The 17,828-nt window shown below is 35.6% G+C and overlaps 1 protein-coding gene and 1 pseudogene across 3 annotated transcripts; both read left to right on the top strand.

The window, feature by feature from the left end:
- Positions 1 to 2,250: 2,250 nt before the first annotated feature.
- Positions 2,251 to 7,306, top strand: LOC122299509 (probable metal-nicotianamine transporter YSL7). Of its 3 annotated transcripts, XM_043109863.1 has the most exons (6): positions 2,251 to 3,618; positions 4,928 to 5,082; positions 5,238 to 5,335; positions 5,422 to 5,556; positions 5,711 to 5,900; positions 6,008 to 7,306. In XM_043109863.1, exons 1-6 carry the CDS (start codon positions 3,210 to 3,212, stop codon positions 7,118 to 7,120), a joined length of 2,100 nt encoding a protein of 699 aa, XP_042965797.1. In that variant the 5' UTR covers positions 2,251 to 3,209; the 3' UTR covers positions 7,121 to 7,306. The 3 variants fall into 3 exon arrangements, with proteins under 3 accessions (XP_042965797.1, XP_042965798.1, XP_042965799.1); XM_043109864.1 differs by lacking the exon at positions 4,928 to 5,082 and having other exon boundaries at positions 3,485 to 3,618; XM_043109865.1 differs by lacking the exons at positions 2,251 to 3,618; positions 4,928 to 5,082; positions 5,238 to 5,335 and having other exon boundaries at positions 5,734 to 5,900.
- A 3,073-nt stretch (positions 7,307 to 10,379) lies between these two features.
- On the top strand, positions 10,380 to 12,530 carry LOC122298884 (annotated as a pseudogene).
- Positions 12,531 to 17,828: the final 5,298 nt, after the last annotated feature.

The following is a 17,828-nucleotide window of genomic DNA, read 5'->3' as shown; positions in this document are numbered from 1 at the left end:
AGGCCCCAACATTCATTCCAAACCAGCTAGTACAACACATGAAAAAGTAAAAAAAAAAAAAAAAAAAAAAAAAAAAAAAAAGATGGGTATGAGGCTAATGATTTGACCTCCACCTATTTTTCATAAGTGGTTTTGATACAGTCTGATAAATGGACTATAATACTACTAGTGGACTCGATGAATGGATTTGTGCTATAGTCGTCGATCTGGACTAACTGAATGAGACTTTCATTATCTTTTTTCCACAATACTTAGTTAGGAGGAGTGATAACATAAGAAGATAATAAGCGGAAGAAGAGTCAAATTGCCAGCAGGCGACCTCCAAAACTGTGGTGGCGTGTGAGGATCACGCTCCACACTAAGAGAGTGGAGGTTTGTCAGATCCAAGGTTGCTGACCCAAAAAATGTAGCGTGTGGGTGGCATACTCACCTTGGTGTGGCGACATGATCAATGTGTGGTTTAAGCTGCACATGAGACATGCATGCCACTCTTTTCGACGATATGTTTTTGCCATTCAAATGATCGGCGACTCAGTCTTGTAATGTGGTGTGTGGTGGTCATGGGTGGCCGAAAAGTAGTAGATTGGCACTTCTCCGTGCTACAGTTGAAAAATGAAGGAAAACCCAAAAAAAACCACGATATGATAGTGTTGGGACTTTACAAACGGGAGGAGGGTCTGGACGGAGAAAGTAAGATTTTTATACCTTCTCTAGAATGCGTTTTCGCTGTAGAGAGAAACAAATATAGGTGTCCCAACGTGCCTTTTGTTCCAAAAATTTAACTTAATGAGAAGAAGTAGATTTAATTATTTGTATTATATTTTTAACAATTCCCCTTACGTGTGAACCAAACTCCCTCTCGATGAGTGGTTCAACACGTGAAACATTTAATTAAATGGGATAGAGTGTAGAGTCGAGATTTGAACTCAGGACTTCTGCTCTAATAACATGTGAAATCACCATTTGTATCAAAAGTTTAAGCTGATGGAAAAAGATAAATTTTATTATTTATTTTTATATATTAATATTATATACAATCATAAGTTATGCAAGCGCCGTACACTCATTTTAAAAAAGAGAAGGTCCATCATTAAAAAAAATATTTTTAAGTCAATTTCATATTTACTTACTTTTTTAAAAAACGAATGCATGATACATACACACTCTTTGACTGCAAATATCATTTCACTTTGTAAGAAATTGAAAATATAAAGAACTAATCTGAAATTAAGGAGAGGATTGGATAGTGAATTGAAATGAGATAAAAGTTGAAATTTAAATAAAATATTGTTAGAATATTAATTTTTAATATTATTTTTATTTTTAAAATTTAAAAAATTAAATTTTTTATTATATTTTATATGAAAATATAAATAAATTATAATAATTAAATAAAATAAAATAAGACAAAATGCTGTCTCAATTCAAATAAACTGTAATAGTTTTTTTTTTTTTTTCCTTTCTTCCAACCGTTAGTTTATGTGTTTTAAAACAAAACCGACAATTAATAGTTTTTGACATCAGTTCTGCTACGTACAACCAGCGGTGGGGAACCGCCAGGGAATCTGTTGACATGGCCAATTAAAAAAAAAAAAAAATTAATGCATCTTCGTGGTGGAGAAAAGCCATCATCTGTGGGACTTCTTTCTCTTTTTCTTCTTCATCAGTGTCAACTTTATTTAGCTAAAAACTTCACTGATCATCTCGCTATTTAAAAACTTCCTCTGCACCGAAAGATATCAAAATCATGTGAAGTCTTTGGAGGTACTTCTCCACTAACATGAAGAGGCAAGTATGGCAGAACACCCATGTGAGGAGGACGAATCCCAAAATTAGAATTGTAATTCCAAATAGGCAAGAAAGGGTTCATGGTTGGATCGTAAAAGTTAAAAGGGTTTATTTTTTTCCAAAAAAGGGTTATGACTTCACTCGAGTACATCTCAATGGCTTCCCTGCATTTGTGGGATAATTTTAGTTTTCAAATTGTAGAATCCTTCAGTTGGGTTGGATAAATGACGAGAATAAGTGCATCGGACCAATTAAGTGTTTGCTCTTCAGAAACCACATAAGCATCTCTGTAACCTTGTATGTCATCCGATGGCATTGAATACCCGTTCTTATCTATTAGTGGAAGATAAAAAAACTCAGCTGTGACGTCCTTTGTATTCTGCAGTACTTCGCTCGCTACTTCGTGATTTATCCCTTGAAAATGCATTTTCAATGTGAAAGCTGAGATTTTATGCTGGAGACTCTCAACCCCATCCAAGATGCAAAATAACATCTTTTCTACAACCTTTTATCTTTGCTTCGTTTGCAAAATATAATATAATTATCGGCAACCGTAAAATTTAAAGTTATGTGCTCCCTTTCCAAAATGACCCAACTCGCCTCCAATCCCTGTATTGTTTTCACTTATTTCCTGTTCGGTATTATTTTCACTTATTTCCTGTGCGAGTTTGACTATGTCCTCGAATGCTCTTCGTCTTCACCACATTTCGTTCTCAATCAGAGAATGCCAAAAGCCTCTGCTTTTTCTCCTCCCACGAAGATGCCCACTTGAAATCCACAAAGACCCACTTAGTTTACTCCCTCCACCCACGAAGACGACCACAAGACCCACTCGGTTTGCTCCCTCCTCTGATGAAGACGACTACAGAAACCAAAGCTCTACTTTTCTCCTCCCATGAAGATGTACTCACGCTTAGCTCTACTTTTCTTCAATTTCGTGGGGCTTCGATTTCTGGGAAAAGACGAATGGAGATTGAAAAGCTAAAGACGAAATAGAGGGAGAGACAGGAGAACCAAATGGAAAGAAGCAAGAAAAAAATGATTTTTTTATCAAAAGGCGTGTCCGTGTACGCGGGGTGTTCCCTTCCGCGTGTGCAAATAGCATTTTTCAGTGTCATCGATTATACTTTCATACACTCCTTCACGCATGCTCTCGATGTGATAGGAATTTGGAATTTGGAATTTGGAATTTTGGATCCCTTTTTCGTCCCCACACTGCTAAGTTTTCCGAGACTTTTCCCGATCGCGCTAGACGTGATTACGACCTCGATCAATTATTGACTCCCTTCGGCACGAAAAATATTAAATAATAATAAATACTAGCCACACAGCCTAAATCCAGCTTAGAAGTGGAAAAATCCCCATTATAAAGCACTTCCTAGAGATTTAGAACCATTTATCTTTAGCAAGAGGAGAAGATAATGGGTCGGAATGAGGTTGAGGACAAGGTGGAGAATGTTGTTGATCCGGAAGATGAACATAATGGTGATCCGGGGGACAAGAAGCTCAAACAAGAAGTAGGGGAGATATCGGTGGAGCGATTGTTTGAAGATCAAGAGGTTCCGTCATGGAGGAAGCAGCTGACCATGAGAGCCTTCGTGGTGAGCTTCTTCCTGAGCATACTGTTCACCTTTATAGTGATGAAGCTCAACCTCACCACAGGTATTATACCTTCCCTCAATGTCTCTGCTGGTCTCTTGGGGTTCTTCTTCGTCAGGACATGGACCAGGTTGCTTCAGAAATCTGGCTTGTTGAAGCAGCCTTTCACCCGGCAGGAAAATACTGTCATCCAGACCTGTGTTGTGGCTTCTTCTGGCATTGCCTTTAGTGGTATGAGTCCCCCTGCACTCATTTTACTCATCTCTCTGGTTCATTACTTCGTCGCTTCATCTCCATTATTTGAATGTAATTTTAGAATTTTTTATTGATAAATATAATGGAATTGTTAGAAGCGTTTGAACATTAGAACGGTCTGAACATTAATTCTGAAATAGCGAGTAATCAATTGAATAGGTGCTAATTTCTCAATCTTGGTTAAGGGAACTGTTAATCATATGGCCTCTCTGAATTTGTTGGCCAAACCCTTGACTTAAAAGATCAAATTTTCAGCCCCTTTAATTAAAAGAAATCTGTATTTATCATATCTTTAAAAATTTTAAGAATTTTTCTATCTAAAAAAAAATAAAAAATTAAGAATTATATATATTTAGATTGTTCTAAATTCAAATTTAAGTCGCAATTCTTAGCAATTAATTGAATTAAAAAAATTTAAAAAAAAATAAAAATAAAAATAAAATAAAAAAACCTAAAATAGTGCCCATCAGTGTAGATTTCAAGCGGCTTGGCTCTATTACATTATCAATTCACCCAAAGATTAGACTTTTTGTGTTTTTTTTTTACCCTAACCAAGCAACTCGAGTAGAGAACAAGCTGCAAGTTGTCCGACGGGACCAATAAAAGTAAAGGTCTAAATGAAGCTAATAAACTATATCAGTGGGATGTTTCAGCTCTGTTCGTTTTGGGAAAATTGAGATTAGAGCTTTAATTAACATACCCTGCTTCCTATACAAGTTTCATCTGCTAAGACTTGATCACATTGAGCGACAGAAATTTATAAAAAAAAAAAAAAAAAAAAAAAAAAAAAAAAACAAACAAAACAAAACAAAAGGTCTGTTCATCCAATAATTGCAATAAAACTAGCTCAGTTGATTTTCTGAGGCAGTTGGTGGTCACTTTTTCTTAGGTTCCATCAGAGTGCTATATCCACTCAAGTCCATGATCCTTATTGGTACAATTTATTGTTAAGTGTCAATAACCAGTCTGATTTGTGATGAATTATTATACATATATATACACATATTTGTGTTAACATGAATGCATTGGGATTATGGACATATTAAAATCTTTCCTTCACAATATGTCGAGTTTTCCAAAATATCTGAAAACTAGAGTATGGATGACCTAGTTTGAGTGTGTTGCACAAAGATTCTGAGTTTTGATGAGTAATCTAGAAGTTTACAACCATATCTCATTGGTAAAATTCATTTTCTGTACTCTAGAAGTAATATTGTTTTCCTCTAACTAATAACTTTAACTTGCAGACTGAAAACTACATCTTTTAATTGATTTGTAATAACAGGAGGCTTTGGAAATTACCTCTTAGGAATGAGTGAAAGCATTTCCAAACAATCATCAAATACTCATGATTTCAAAAACCCGTCATTAGGATGGATCATCGGCTTTCTCTTTGTTGTCAGCTTTCTAGGACTCTTCTCGGTGGTGCCTCTCCGAAGGGTATGTGGCAGCATATTTATGCTTATCCTGTGAAATGTGAATATATGTTATGCTTGTGGGGGTGGGGGTGAAAAGTGAACATAAATAATTCATTGAACAGAAAAAAACCTTATCATATTCCCATTCTATAATGATATTGTTTATTTTGGTTTCAGATTATGATCATAGACTTCAAACTGACGTATCCCAGCGGTACTGCCACTGCTTATCTCATCAACAGCTTCCACACTCCTCATGGAGCAAAATTAGCAAAGTAAGGCACCCTGACACTTACGGCTTCTGGTAAAGCTTGACCCTATGGAAATTATAAAAGCTGTCGTCTTTTATTCTACTTTATAGGAAACAAGTGAGAGCGTTGGGAAAATTTTTCACCTTCAGCTTTTTATGGGGTTTCTTTCAATGGTTCTACCATGCTGGAGACAACTGTGGATTTTTATACTTCCCTTCATTAGGGCTCGAGGCATATAAGTATAGGTACACCTAGAATCATTTTTTTTCTTTCCTCTTAGTAAAACTTTGTTTTACTTGATGCAAAGAAAAATTTTCATTTCATAAGCATTTTGCTCAACTAAACCCTACTCTCATTTATGAATGTTTTGGCTAATGTGGAAATATGATTATTACCCAGATTTTATTTTGATTTCTCCACAGCATATGTTGGCGTCGGAATGATTTGCCCCTATATCATAAATGTATCAGTGCTGGTGGGAGGGATTCTTTCTTGGGGTCTGATGTGGCCTCTCATAGAAAATAGGAAGGGTGACTGGTATCCTGCAAACCTCAAATCAGATAGCATGTTTGGTCTTCAAGCTTACAAGGTAAGTTCCCACTAAATGAGACAGCTGTACCACTACCACCTCTAGATTTTCATTCCTTGTCAACACTTTTCAAAATATTGAAAACTTAATTTATATCCTTTTTTCAGGTCTTTATTGCCATAGCCTTGATCCTGGGTGATGGTTTATATAACTTTCTCAAGGTTCTAAGTCAAACCATCTTAGGCTTGTCTCATCAGCTCCTGACCAAAAAATTGAGCTCTGAACTCCCTGTTGCAAACCATTCTTCACCTACGAGCTCTCAGCTCTCATATGATGACAAGCGTCGTAGCCAACTCTTTCTCAAAGATCAAATTCCCACATGGTTTGCCATTGGAGGTTATGTTGCTATTGCTGCAATCTCTATAGGCACCCTTCCACATATCTTTCATCAACTCAAATGGTATTACATATTGGTCATCTATATATTTGCACCCGCATTGGCTTTCTGTAATGCTTATGGTTGTGGGCTTACTGATTGGTCCCTTGCATCCACCTATGGAAACCTGGCCATCTTTACCATCGGAGCATGGGCTGGTGCTTCACTTGGTGGAGTACTTGTAGGCCTAGCAGCTTGTGGAGTTATGATGAACATCGTCTCAACGGCCTCTGACCTAATGCAGGATTTTAAGACTGGTTACTTAACACTGGCTTCACCGCGTGCCATGTTTGTGAGTCAACTAATTGGCACATCAATGGGTTGTGTAATTGCGCCTTCTGTGTTTTGGCTCTTTTACAATGCTTTTCAAGACATTGGAGTTCCTGGAAGTGAATATGCTGCACCAAATGCTATTGTATTCCGTAACATCGCTATTGTGGGGGTCGAGGGCTTTTCAAGTCTACCAAAGAATTGCCTTCTCCTCTGTTTCGTGTTCTTTGGTGCAGCCATTCTGATAAATTTGGTAAGAGATAGAGTGGATAAGAAGTGGTCACGGTACATTCCACTTCCAATGGCAATGGCAATACCCTTCTACTTAGGACCATATTTTGCCATTGACATGTGTGTTGGAAGCTTAATACTGTTCATCTGGGAGAAGATAAACAAGAGCAAGGCAGATGCTTTTGGCCCTGCAGTAGCATCTGGTTTGATCTGTGGGGATGGGATATGGACTTTGCCTGCTTCTATCCTTGCTCTGGCTGGGGTCAAGCCACCGATTTGTATGAAATTCTTGTCACGAGGCAGTAATGCTGAGGTGGATAACTTCTTAAAATCACTGGGCTAAGCTTATCATGTGATGTCTTAAAGCTAGAGCATAAAAGGACTTGTAATATATCCCTGATGTCTCTCTTTCATTTTCTTTTTCTTTTTCTCTCTGGTGTGGATACAAATCTAGTAAAGCAGTCACAGATGTGATCAAGGAAAAATGTGTTTGTCATATTACAATATCAAGAAGGTAAATATTCGCTTCTCTTGAGTCTTACCCCACCCATGGATCCTCCATTAACAAGGAATAGCCCACCACATCTACATGTTCTGATATTCTAAGGGCATGGCTTTGTCTGTGCATAGTTTATTAATGGAAATTCTTAGTTTACAAAAGAATTAGAAAAGAAAAATTAATTTACAGTCTTAATTGATTTGAAGTGATATGTTAAATTGTAAAATATTTTTTTATTATTAATAGATTTGAAGGAAAAGTAGGAATCTAGAAAAATTAAATGTGAATATTAAACCACGGAGGTCACGGGTTGGGCGAAATTTTGGGCCGAGAATTCATTGTGACCTTTTAGGTTGGCTAACTTATTGGAATTATTAGAGGTACAATGTGAAAAAAACCAGTAGCATTGTTTTAGTTAGAATTTTTAGAAGAGGAATGTTACACATCATCCTATATCACATATTTTATATATTAAAATATTATTTTTATTTTTTATTTCATTTTATTCTTATTAAATTAATTGAATTATTCTATTTGTCATCCACATACTATATATTTATTATAGAAAAAATAAAAAAAAAATTAAAATAAATGTGGTGTGTGAAGTGTGAGAATGATAAGAAGAATTTTCCTTTTTAAAAATTTTTAGACAGAAAAATTTTTGTGATGATGTGGCACCAAATGCCTCAATCCGGACTTGACACATGGCAGCCCACTTTGCTACCTCATTAATTAAGGCCCTTGCCCAAAGCTAGCTGGATAATGATCTTTGTGGTTCCGAATACGTGACGCCCCTCCTCACCAATAGAACTCCTACATTTTGCGTCAGATTCTAAATTCTATAGTTAGGCAATTATTAGGAACTAAGACCTAGTTAGTGATTACAAGAAGTGAGGTGCTAGGAGCCGGACGGGTGTTTTTTACTATTTTACACCTATCACTAATAAGAAGATACGGATGGATTCTAATAAAATTAACAAGAGAGAAGCTGGGAGCCGGTCGGGTATAATAGTGTTTTTTACACCTCTCTTTTCTACTGCAGCATGCCTTCCCTTACCACCAATAGGGTTCATGCAGTATGGTTAATTGTTTTACTTAACTTCTGCTCATTAATATCATTGGAATCCAAGGTCACACATTGGTCACTAAGATTGAAACCGGGCACCTCTTCCAGCCTATTTTCTATCACCTCCCTGCTGCAGCTCACGCCCCTTTTCCAGCATTCAAAGGTAGGTATACACCCCTAAGATTACTCTAATATGAGCTTAATCATGAGGGATTTTGGTGGTTAACCATTGTGCAACAAAAAGCTAAAACGAGAGGTGTAACGGGCGATTTATGACTTGAGGACCTGTGCTTATTCTTTCATTTAACAATGTAGAAACCGAGAGCTCTAAAGTGTGGTTGTCTTCTTCCTTCTTTTCTTCCAAACAGCTACACATAGTTTGAGACATCAAGCCAAACCTTCTATTTGTTGTAAAACCGAGAAAGAGGAGTTAGTGAGCTTGTGATGGAGAGTCTTCATTTGTGAGCTCGAGCTCTTCAACTTTGTAGGTGATATTCTTTTCCTATTAGAAGGCCATGTTAGTGTTTGAATGAAGATCTTTTTCAGGAGGAGAATAGCTTGATAGTGTCAGACTTGTTAGTTTCGGTTTGAATCAGATGGGAATTGGGTTTTTCACGATTTGTGTTGTGCTCAGATCCTTGCTTGGATGCATCTATGAGGTCTATCATTTAATATTTATGATTTTTGTGTAAGATTTGGGGAATAAAAGTTAGAATGTCATCTAAGCCCATGCCTGTTTTGGTTGGAGCTTTGTTATTGCACATGGAAATTTTTCAGTTAATTTTTATAGAGAAAGGATGCCCATGCATGATATGATATTTGAAGACTTAGATCCGGTTTGTAAATGAAGCGTATAGTCCATATGTCTAAGAAAAACCATCAAGATGCATAAGATTGTAAATCAAAGGAGCAAGCTTGTCAAAGCATGTTTTGGCTCCAAGTTTTATGTTTGTATCTATGGTTTCTTTCCAAAGGTATTTCGGTTAAAGAATTAATGAAGGGTTACCTTCTTCAAGAAAGCATTTTGAACATATTTATAGTTAGAGTTCTAATAGCATGGATTATTTATTTACTAAGAGCACAAAAAGGAGTAAGATTAATATGACTAGGTTTCAATTTTAAGGTAGCAATGCTCATATAAATGTGCTTGTTGGTGTGTCCTTTGAATCTGAATGGGAAGAGTATGAATCAAGGGAGTAAGTGTACATTTAAATTCTCTTTTAGAAAATAAGCTAGTAATGTTTCGACTTTCTCTATGTTGAATTAGGCTTAAATGCATCAAGCAATTTTGACTAATTTAAGATTATCGGTTTTGATCAATTACTTTGGTGAAATGTGTGAATATCACTATTTGAGGATAGAAATGAGTTTAATATAGAAGTCTTACGATGATGCATGTCAAGTTTCATAAGCTCTGGGTTCCATTTGCGAACGTTGGAATTTTAATGGACATTTTGTAATTTTATATAGTTAAGGGGCTGATTTGTAATTTTAGAGTCTCGATACTTCTTTATATGATATTTGAAGAAGTCCTAACTTTTAGGATCACTCTTTGCAGCATGGCAACCCTAATTTAGGCAAAGAATTTGTAAGTTAACTTCTAACTTACTCTTCGATAAAATAAATATGATGTATAAATGCTTTACGATTTATGTATATGCATTCGTTGACGATAAGTTACATACATGTCATGCCATGACTAAATGTCATTATCACATGTCCCTGCAAAGAAATGCACGTCATGCATTAAAAATGATTTTGTCATGACCCCAATGCTAGGATGAAGGATTATCTTAGTGGAACTCCTCTGTTCACTCTGGAGTAATTAAAAATTGAGCGGTGTCTCTTGGATTGATGAAAAATAATTAACGACTTCGGATGAGATAGTAACAGTCCCGAAGCGAAGGTAGGAGCATTCTCGATGGTGGATGCGCTAGAATACTCATAATGAAGGCCATTTCACACTATCTAAGTAATTCTTGAAATGAAGCCACACGACAAGTAACGTCACATGTGGTGAAGATAACCAATAAGTACATGCGGTCTATAGGGAATTGTGAGCTAACCATATGTACAACTAAGCAACTACGCATGAAGTATGATGAAAGAAAGTTTGTTATGAAGCCATTAAATTTACTAAATTTTGAAAAGGAATCTGGATGGGTGAAAAATACGGTTCCATACAATGCATGTTCATGTTTACCATAGTTATGCTTATGGAGCATCCACATTGGCTTCATCAAAGCCATCTTCAAATTTTGATGAAAAGTACAAGTTTTCCATAATTCTAAAATCTTCCTATCCATAATCTCACATTGGATTAGCCATTAGATTCATCAAAATAATAATATAATATTATATTTTTAATAATAATTTTTTTCTTCATATTTTGCAATTAAACCTACTATATGTACATTAATAATTTAATTTGATATTTAAATTATTGATTTCCAATTAATTTTTTTTCTCAACCTAATTACCAACAAACACATTTTGCCAATCCTTCTTTTACCTAACAATCAAATATATAATAATTTAAGGAACAATAAACACATATACAATTTGTTCATCCAAGATAAAATATTATGTTTGAAACTAACTACAAACCACCCTTCTTCTCTACCTAAACTTTACATCTACAATTCTATCCTTGATCAAACACATTCATTCCACCATACACAATACTCAACATTCATATCCATAATTCTTCAAACCAACTTGTAGATGTAGCTAACCATCCTTCCTTTGCCAAGTTTTTTAGATGTAGCTAATAGTCTTGGATTAAACCCTATAAATATATCCATTCTTGAACTACTTCCCACTCATCAAAAACCAATATTTCTTCTTCCAATTCTTCGCATTTTTTTCTCTTAGTTCCCTATGGATCCCTATAGCAATACTCTTTATATGTTAGATGAAGATTATTTCGATCATGAGGATCTTATGATAGAAGCAATGGCCCTACATAGACAAAGACATGAAACTCTCGGAGCATCTTCTTCACGTCGTCCTAATTCTCAACCTCGTATGTTCATCTGACGCAATCCATTGGAAGGTCATGAACGCCTTTGGAATGATTACTTTGCTCAACCGCCAATATATCCGCCAAACGTTTTTAGGAGGCGATTTCGAATGAATCGTAATCTTTTTTTATGAATGCATTCTGCAGTTGAGACTCATGATGATTATTTTGTCCAAAAGAGAGACGCCAGTGGTAGGCTTGGATTGTCTTCCCTTCAAAAGATGACCGCGGCAATTAGGATGCTCGCATATGGGGTAACAGCAGATCTTATGGATGAGTATGTAAGAATTGGAGAAAGTACTGCACGGTTGAGTGTGAAGAAATTTGTAAAGTCGATCGTGTCAATCTTTGGGGGTGAGTACTTGAGGTCTCCAACTAGCAATGATATAGCAAGGTTACTAGAAGTTGGACAAAGGCGTGGATTTCCAGGAATGTTGGGTAGCATTGATTGCATGCACTAGAAATGGAAGAATTGTCCTAGTGCTTGGAAAGGTATGTACTCTGGTCACGTAAATGAACCAACTATTATTTTGGAAGTTGTTGCCTCTTATGATCTTTGGATATGGCATGCTTTTTTTGGTTTACCTGGGTCTCATAACGACATCAACGTACTTGATCGATCTTCTGTTTTTGCTGCGTTGGCCGAAGGTCGTGCTCCTCCATACAACTATACTATCAATGGTCACGAGTACACAATGGGATATTATCTTGCTGATGGTATATATCATTCGTGGGCAACATTAGTAAAAACAATTCCTGCTCCACATGGGAAAAAGAAAAAACATTTTGCTACTTGCCAGGAGTCTGCAAGGAAAGATGTGGAACGTGCGTTCGGAGTACTCCAATCTAGATTTACAATTGTGCATGGACCTGCAAGGTATTTCCAACCTGAAGTTCTAAAAGATATCATGTACGCATGCATTATCTTGCACAATATGATTGTTGAAGATGAACGTCATCTATATCTCGGGACTGATCAATTCAATTATGAAGCTAATGATGATACTCCATCCGAGCCAATTTCACACGATAATATACCTGAATTCATGGAGTTCATTGCCCAACATCATCGTATTAGAGATAGAGGCACTCATTCTCAACTCCAAGTCAACCTTATTGAGCACTTATGGAATATGCATGGCCGAGCATAATATGGATTTCTTGAATAGCCAACATCCTTATGGTGTATTGTAGTGCTCATTAAAATTCAGCTTCTTTTTATGACTTCCTTTTTATTATTTTAATGTTGAGAACCTATCACTAGTTTGTTTAATTGAAGGCAGTATCACTTGTGCCTTTTATTAACTTATATGGATATATATATATATTTATTTATATTGAAGGCAGTATATATTGTGCATTTTATTAACTTTTTTTGGATATATATATTTATATTGAAGGCAGTATATATTGTGCCTTTTATTAACTTATATGGATATATTTATATTGAAGGCAGTATCAGAAATAATTATATAGTAATTAAATCTCGTATACAGCTACAACATCTTCTTAAAAGCTACACAAATTCAGCTTCTTAAAAGCTACACATCTCATATAAAACCAGCTTCTTAAAAGCTAGATTTATCTCTACACATCTCTACAAATTCAGCTTCTTAAACTGGTACACAATATCACCCATACATCTCGTATGGATCTAATAAAACCTACACAAACTATACTATTAAGTTAAACTATACAGCTGCAACATCTGGAGCTAATAAAACCTACAACAACTATACTATTAAGTTAAACTATACAGCTGCAACATCTGGAGCTACTAAAACCTACACAAATTCAACTTCTCTCGTATAAAAAATACAGCCTCAAAACATCAACATAACAGCGTACAAAATCAGCCTAACTAAATGACACCATAAACAACTACCATTATCATTTTAATGTCCACAAACAGATCCAAGAGAAAAGTTTAAGAATACAACTTCCATTCGCCAAATACTTCCAGCAAATACAAGTTGCATCACATACAAACAGTTCCACAAACACTTCCAAAAAGATGGGTACTTCACAGATTTTCTATCCACAAACAGTGCCAAAAACTAAACTAACATTCAGATTTTTCAAACATTTTCATTAAAAAAAATAGAATAAAATCCATTCATAGTGGCTGCCCAGCCACATGCTTCCTCAAGAAGTCTTGTGGCTAAGCAGCCACTAGAAGCTGGAAATGCATAGGTCATTCGGATATACCATCTGAATCACTCATTGACTCTTCCCAAAATTTTTTTTTTAACTTTACGAAAGTAGGCTTGCTGCATGGCATTCATACCAGAAAGATCATTGCTCATCATCTCAGCATCAAACTTTCTTTTATCAAGATCTAGTTGTGCACCTCTATCGCGATCAACCTTCGTCTGCCATTCTCTTCTCTCCGCCATGAACAATCGTCTATCCTCAGTCATTGCTCCTAATGCCATGTTGAACTCAGCATCAGATGATTCTTGTGCCTTCCGCTTCTTCAAGCTTTCCTTTTCAGCCTTTTTTCCAGCAGACCTTTCAACATTCTCCTCCACAACATCGCCCAAAACTTCACTTGACTGCTCATTGGAAGGCTGTCTATCATGTGGCTTTCTCCTCGTATTCAGCATATTCATGTGTTGATGCCATTTGAGTTGGTGCCTCAAAAGATTCCAAGAATGCTCTAATGTGAAGTTCCCTCGTTCCATCTCTTTGTACAATATCTTTGCTCTTTCAATCTGAAAAAAAGTTTAAGAAATATTGTCAAAGAATAAATCTTACATAAATAGACCACATTATTAAAGGAAAATAGTACATACCTTATCTTGCTCGGTCGCACCACTCGGGTGCAATGACTCAACTTGTGCTAGATATGCACAAAACTTATTTGTGCATTTTTGGATCATGGACCAACGATTGATCAATGACCCAACCGAACGGTTCACATTATGTGGTTTCTTATATTCGTGATAAAAATTAGAAATCCGCTCCCACATTTGAGTGGATTTCTGATCAGTTCTCCAAATGGCATCAATACTAATGTTGAGTCAACCAGAGACAAGTACATTATCCTCCTCAACAGTGAAAAAAACTCCTCTTTGAACTTTTTTTGTTGGAGGCCTCTTTTCACTTTGAAGAGGAGTTGGGCTGACCAAAGTATTAGAATGGGGTGTGAATGTTGGAGTGGTAATAGGACCTTCTCCTCCATTTTGTAAGAGAGTGGTGAAGAATGGGTCCTCCTCCAAAAGATTGTCCATCCTTTAAAAATTACAATTATTAAGTTGTCAGACACAACCAAATTCATCACAATAAACAAGGTAATTCTTCTAAAAAATGACTGCAATTGAAAAATATAATAGCTAAACAAGACAGAACAGTTTATAGAAAAATTGTATAACAAAAACAGAAAAATCGTATAAATAAATGACTGCAAAACAGATCCAAAAAAAAAGAACAAAAATAGAAAAACAGCAGCACATACAACGTATTTTGCATTAAAAAAGGTCCAGCAAGACAGTTTACAGCAAAACAGTATAAAAAAATAGAAAAACAGTAGATACACAAGCTCTATTTAAGGCCTATCAAATTCAACTAATATATGGAAACCAAGTTTTCCATAGATAGAAAAACAGTATAAAAATTCAGCTTACAATTTATTAGAATATGAGACTGTAATTTATTAGTGAGATTAGATTAGATGTCTCTAAAGACATATTAGATTAGATTGGATGGATGATCAGCTAGTAAACTATACATTAGTGATGCCTTTAAACACAGAATGAGCTACAAATAAACTGGTAGGCACAGGCTAGAATTCAGCCTTAAGTATGGGAGCATATAGTAAATCAACTGGTAGGCACAGGCTGAACACAATGCCCTTACCATTTTTCCTAAGCCAATGTTTTGTTCTCTCATGCATGCCTCTGTTGCCAGGACTTTTAGACCATTTTGTACTTCAAATTGGCCATTTTTTACAGTCTCATATTCATATTAAAAAATAGTTCAAATAACAGAAAAACATAAACATTTTAATCGACCTCTTTGAACTAACATATTGGATGTTTTATACTAATTGATGACTTGCAAAATTTCGTATTGTAGATTTTACAAGATTGCTCGAGCGGAGGCTTTTGGCCGCTCGAGCGAATTTAGGCAGATTCAAACGCTCGACTTCCGCTCGACAGCGAGCTCGAGCGGGTTGCAGGAAAACAAAGATCGCTCGAGCGGAGGCTTTTGGCCTCTCGAGCGAAATCAGGCAGAGTCGAATGCTCGACGTGTCCTCGATAGGACGCTAGAGCAAAATCAGGCAGAGTCGAATGCTCGATGAGCGCTCGACACCCCGCTCGAGCGAACATCGTAATTTGACAGATTTAGGGTTTTTCATCGTCACACCATATAAAAGGAATTTTTCACTCTATGGCCGTGGTTGTTGACTGAAGAACACTTTTTGGGACAGAAAAACACAGCTAAAAGGATTCAATTCATCTGTTTTGGAGAGGGAATTCCATATATTGTACGTACATTGGAATCATACACGAGCACAGACGAGAGAAAAGCATTGAATCATTTCCTTGAGTTTTTGAAGACGAGTTGCGACTGCGAGGAGTATTTTTCGGCGTTTATTTTCTTCCAATATTCTCAGAATAATTATGGTGAATTCGTTTATGTTGAATTCCATTTCTAGCATGAGCTAAATTTTATTTATTCTAGGAAAACGATGTAACCTATTTCTGAACTATGCTTGATTGTCTATGCTAATTTAAGGCAATTCTCTCTTTGTTTATCTGATTTATTCTAAGTTTATTGCTTCTAATTAACTGGCCATTGATTAGATGATTTTTAATCTTGTGATTTGCTATCTGTTGAACCCAAGATTTCAAGTTTTGTGTAATTATATATTTACACATGGATTTTGATGATAACAAATGAATTCAAAGAATAAAGAAGTCTCAAACTCAAGTTGTCTACACAATGGAGTCAAGCACATCAAGGAAACAAGCATAAGCAAGAAGGGAACAAGTTCACATTAAAATTATAGAGTAATATTGTAAATCTCTTCAAAATTCAAAATTAGGATTAATGCTCAAAATTAATATTTTATCATAAAGCATTAAAATACATTTTCCACATGTGCATGAATATTTTTGAAAATTAAATTTGAAAATTTTGAAAGATGATTGATTGTCATCTTTTACATGTGCATGCCTTGATTAAAGGGTTGAACTTTGAAAATATTAAAGATGATTGATTGTCATCTTTCACATGTGCATGTTTTATTTGAATATTTTCAAAAGTGATTGATTTTTTTTTTGACTTATACAAAAGGTAGATGTTTTTGTTTGAAAAATTTGAAAAGTAAAATGTACTCATTTTGTCATATACAAAAAGTAAAAGATTAGGTTTGAATTTTTTGAAAAGGAAAGTGTGCTCCTTTTGTCATATGCAAAAAGTAAAAGATTAGGTTTGAATTTTTTGAAAAGGAAAGTGTGCTCATTTTGTCATATGCCAAAAGTAAAAGATTAGGTTTGATTTTTTTGAAAAAGTGAATAATGTTGTCTTTGACAATTGAAAAAGAAGAACCTTTTATTTGAATTTTTTGAAAAAGTGAATGATGTTGTCTTTGACATGTGCATCTTTTTAAATTTGAATATGAAGTCTCATATGCCTATAAATAGATCATTTGAGAGCTTCACATTTACAACATCCAGAGCATACAACATTCATTCAAAACTTTCATTCTCTCTTCTCTAAGCATTGAGCCTTAATCCTTGTTCATTTTGAGAGATATAGTTTGCGCTGTATTGTTCTTATTTCACTCATTGAGGAGTGTTTTCTGATAACCTACCCACTATCAGCTTTTGTATCAAAAAAATGGTGTGTATAACCCTTATGCGTGTAGAAAGTATTCTATACGGGGAATAGTTGAATCACCACGTGTAAGGTTCTCAAGGCAAGTGTAGAGGGTGTTCTACACGGATCCTTTATAACGGTGTTGTTCAAAGGTGTAATAGATTTCTATCTCCACCTGAAGGAGGTTGAATAGTGAATTTGGGGATCCTCAAGGGGTAGCTTGGGGCGAGGACGTAGGCAGTGGGGCCAAACCTTGTTAACATACTGAGTTTGCTTCTCTTTTATCCTTACTCTTTATATTTATTACTGTTTCGCATTTTGTTTAAATTTTATATTGTATATTTGATTTATAATTGTTATTTTTTTTAAATATAACTCAATTCACCCCCCCTCTTGTGTTAGTCATCTGGGCAACAATTGGTATCAGAGCTAAGAGCTCTATTATAAGATTAACTATCTTTTGAGTTAAGATCGTATGGCTAACATTGCAGCTTCATTTGGTGAAGGTCAATCTAGCAATCGGCCTCCACTCTTTTGTGGAGATAATTACTCATTTTGGAAAGTTAGAATGAGAATATTTTTTCAGGCTCAAGGTAGAGAAATCTAGAAATGTATTGTAAATGGACCTTATATTCCAA

Source organism: Carya illinoinensis, chromosome 16 (genome assembly GCF_018687715.1).
Source record: "Carya illinoinensis cultivar Pawnee chromosome 16, C.illinoinensisPawnee_v1, whole genome shotgun sequence".
Lineage (NCBI taxonomy): Eukaryota > Viridiplantae > Streptophyta > Magnoliopsida > Fagales > Juglandaceae > Carya > Carya illinoinensis.
The sequence above is the reverse complement of the archived record's forward strand: the minus strand, read 5'-3'. Positions and strand labels throughout refer to the sequence as shown.

Bases quoted from the DNA above. Each gene is read 5' to 3' on its own strand.
- LOC122299509 (XM_043109863.1), top strand. From the start codon at position 3,210: ATGGGTCGGAATGAGGTTGAGGACAAGGTGGAGAATGTTGTTGATCCG. The intron at 5,336-5,421 runs GTAAGGCACCCT...TCTACTTTATAG, and splicing joins CATGGAGCAAAATTAGCAAA to GAAACAAGTGAGAGCGTTGG. The intron at 5,901-6,007 runs GTAAGTTCCCAC...TCCTTTTTTCAG, and splicing joins TTGGTCTTCAAGCTTACAAG to GTCTTTATTGCCATAGCCTT.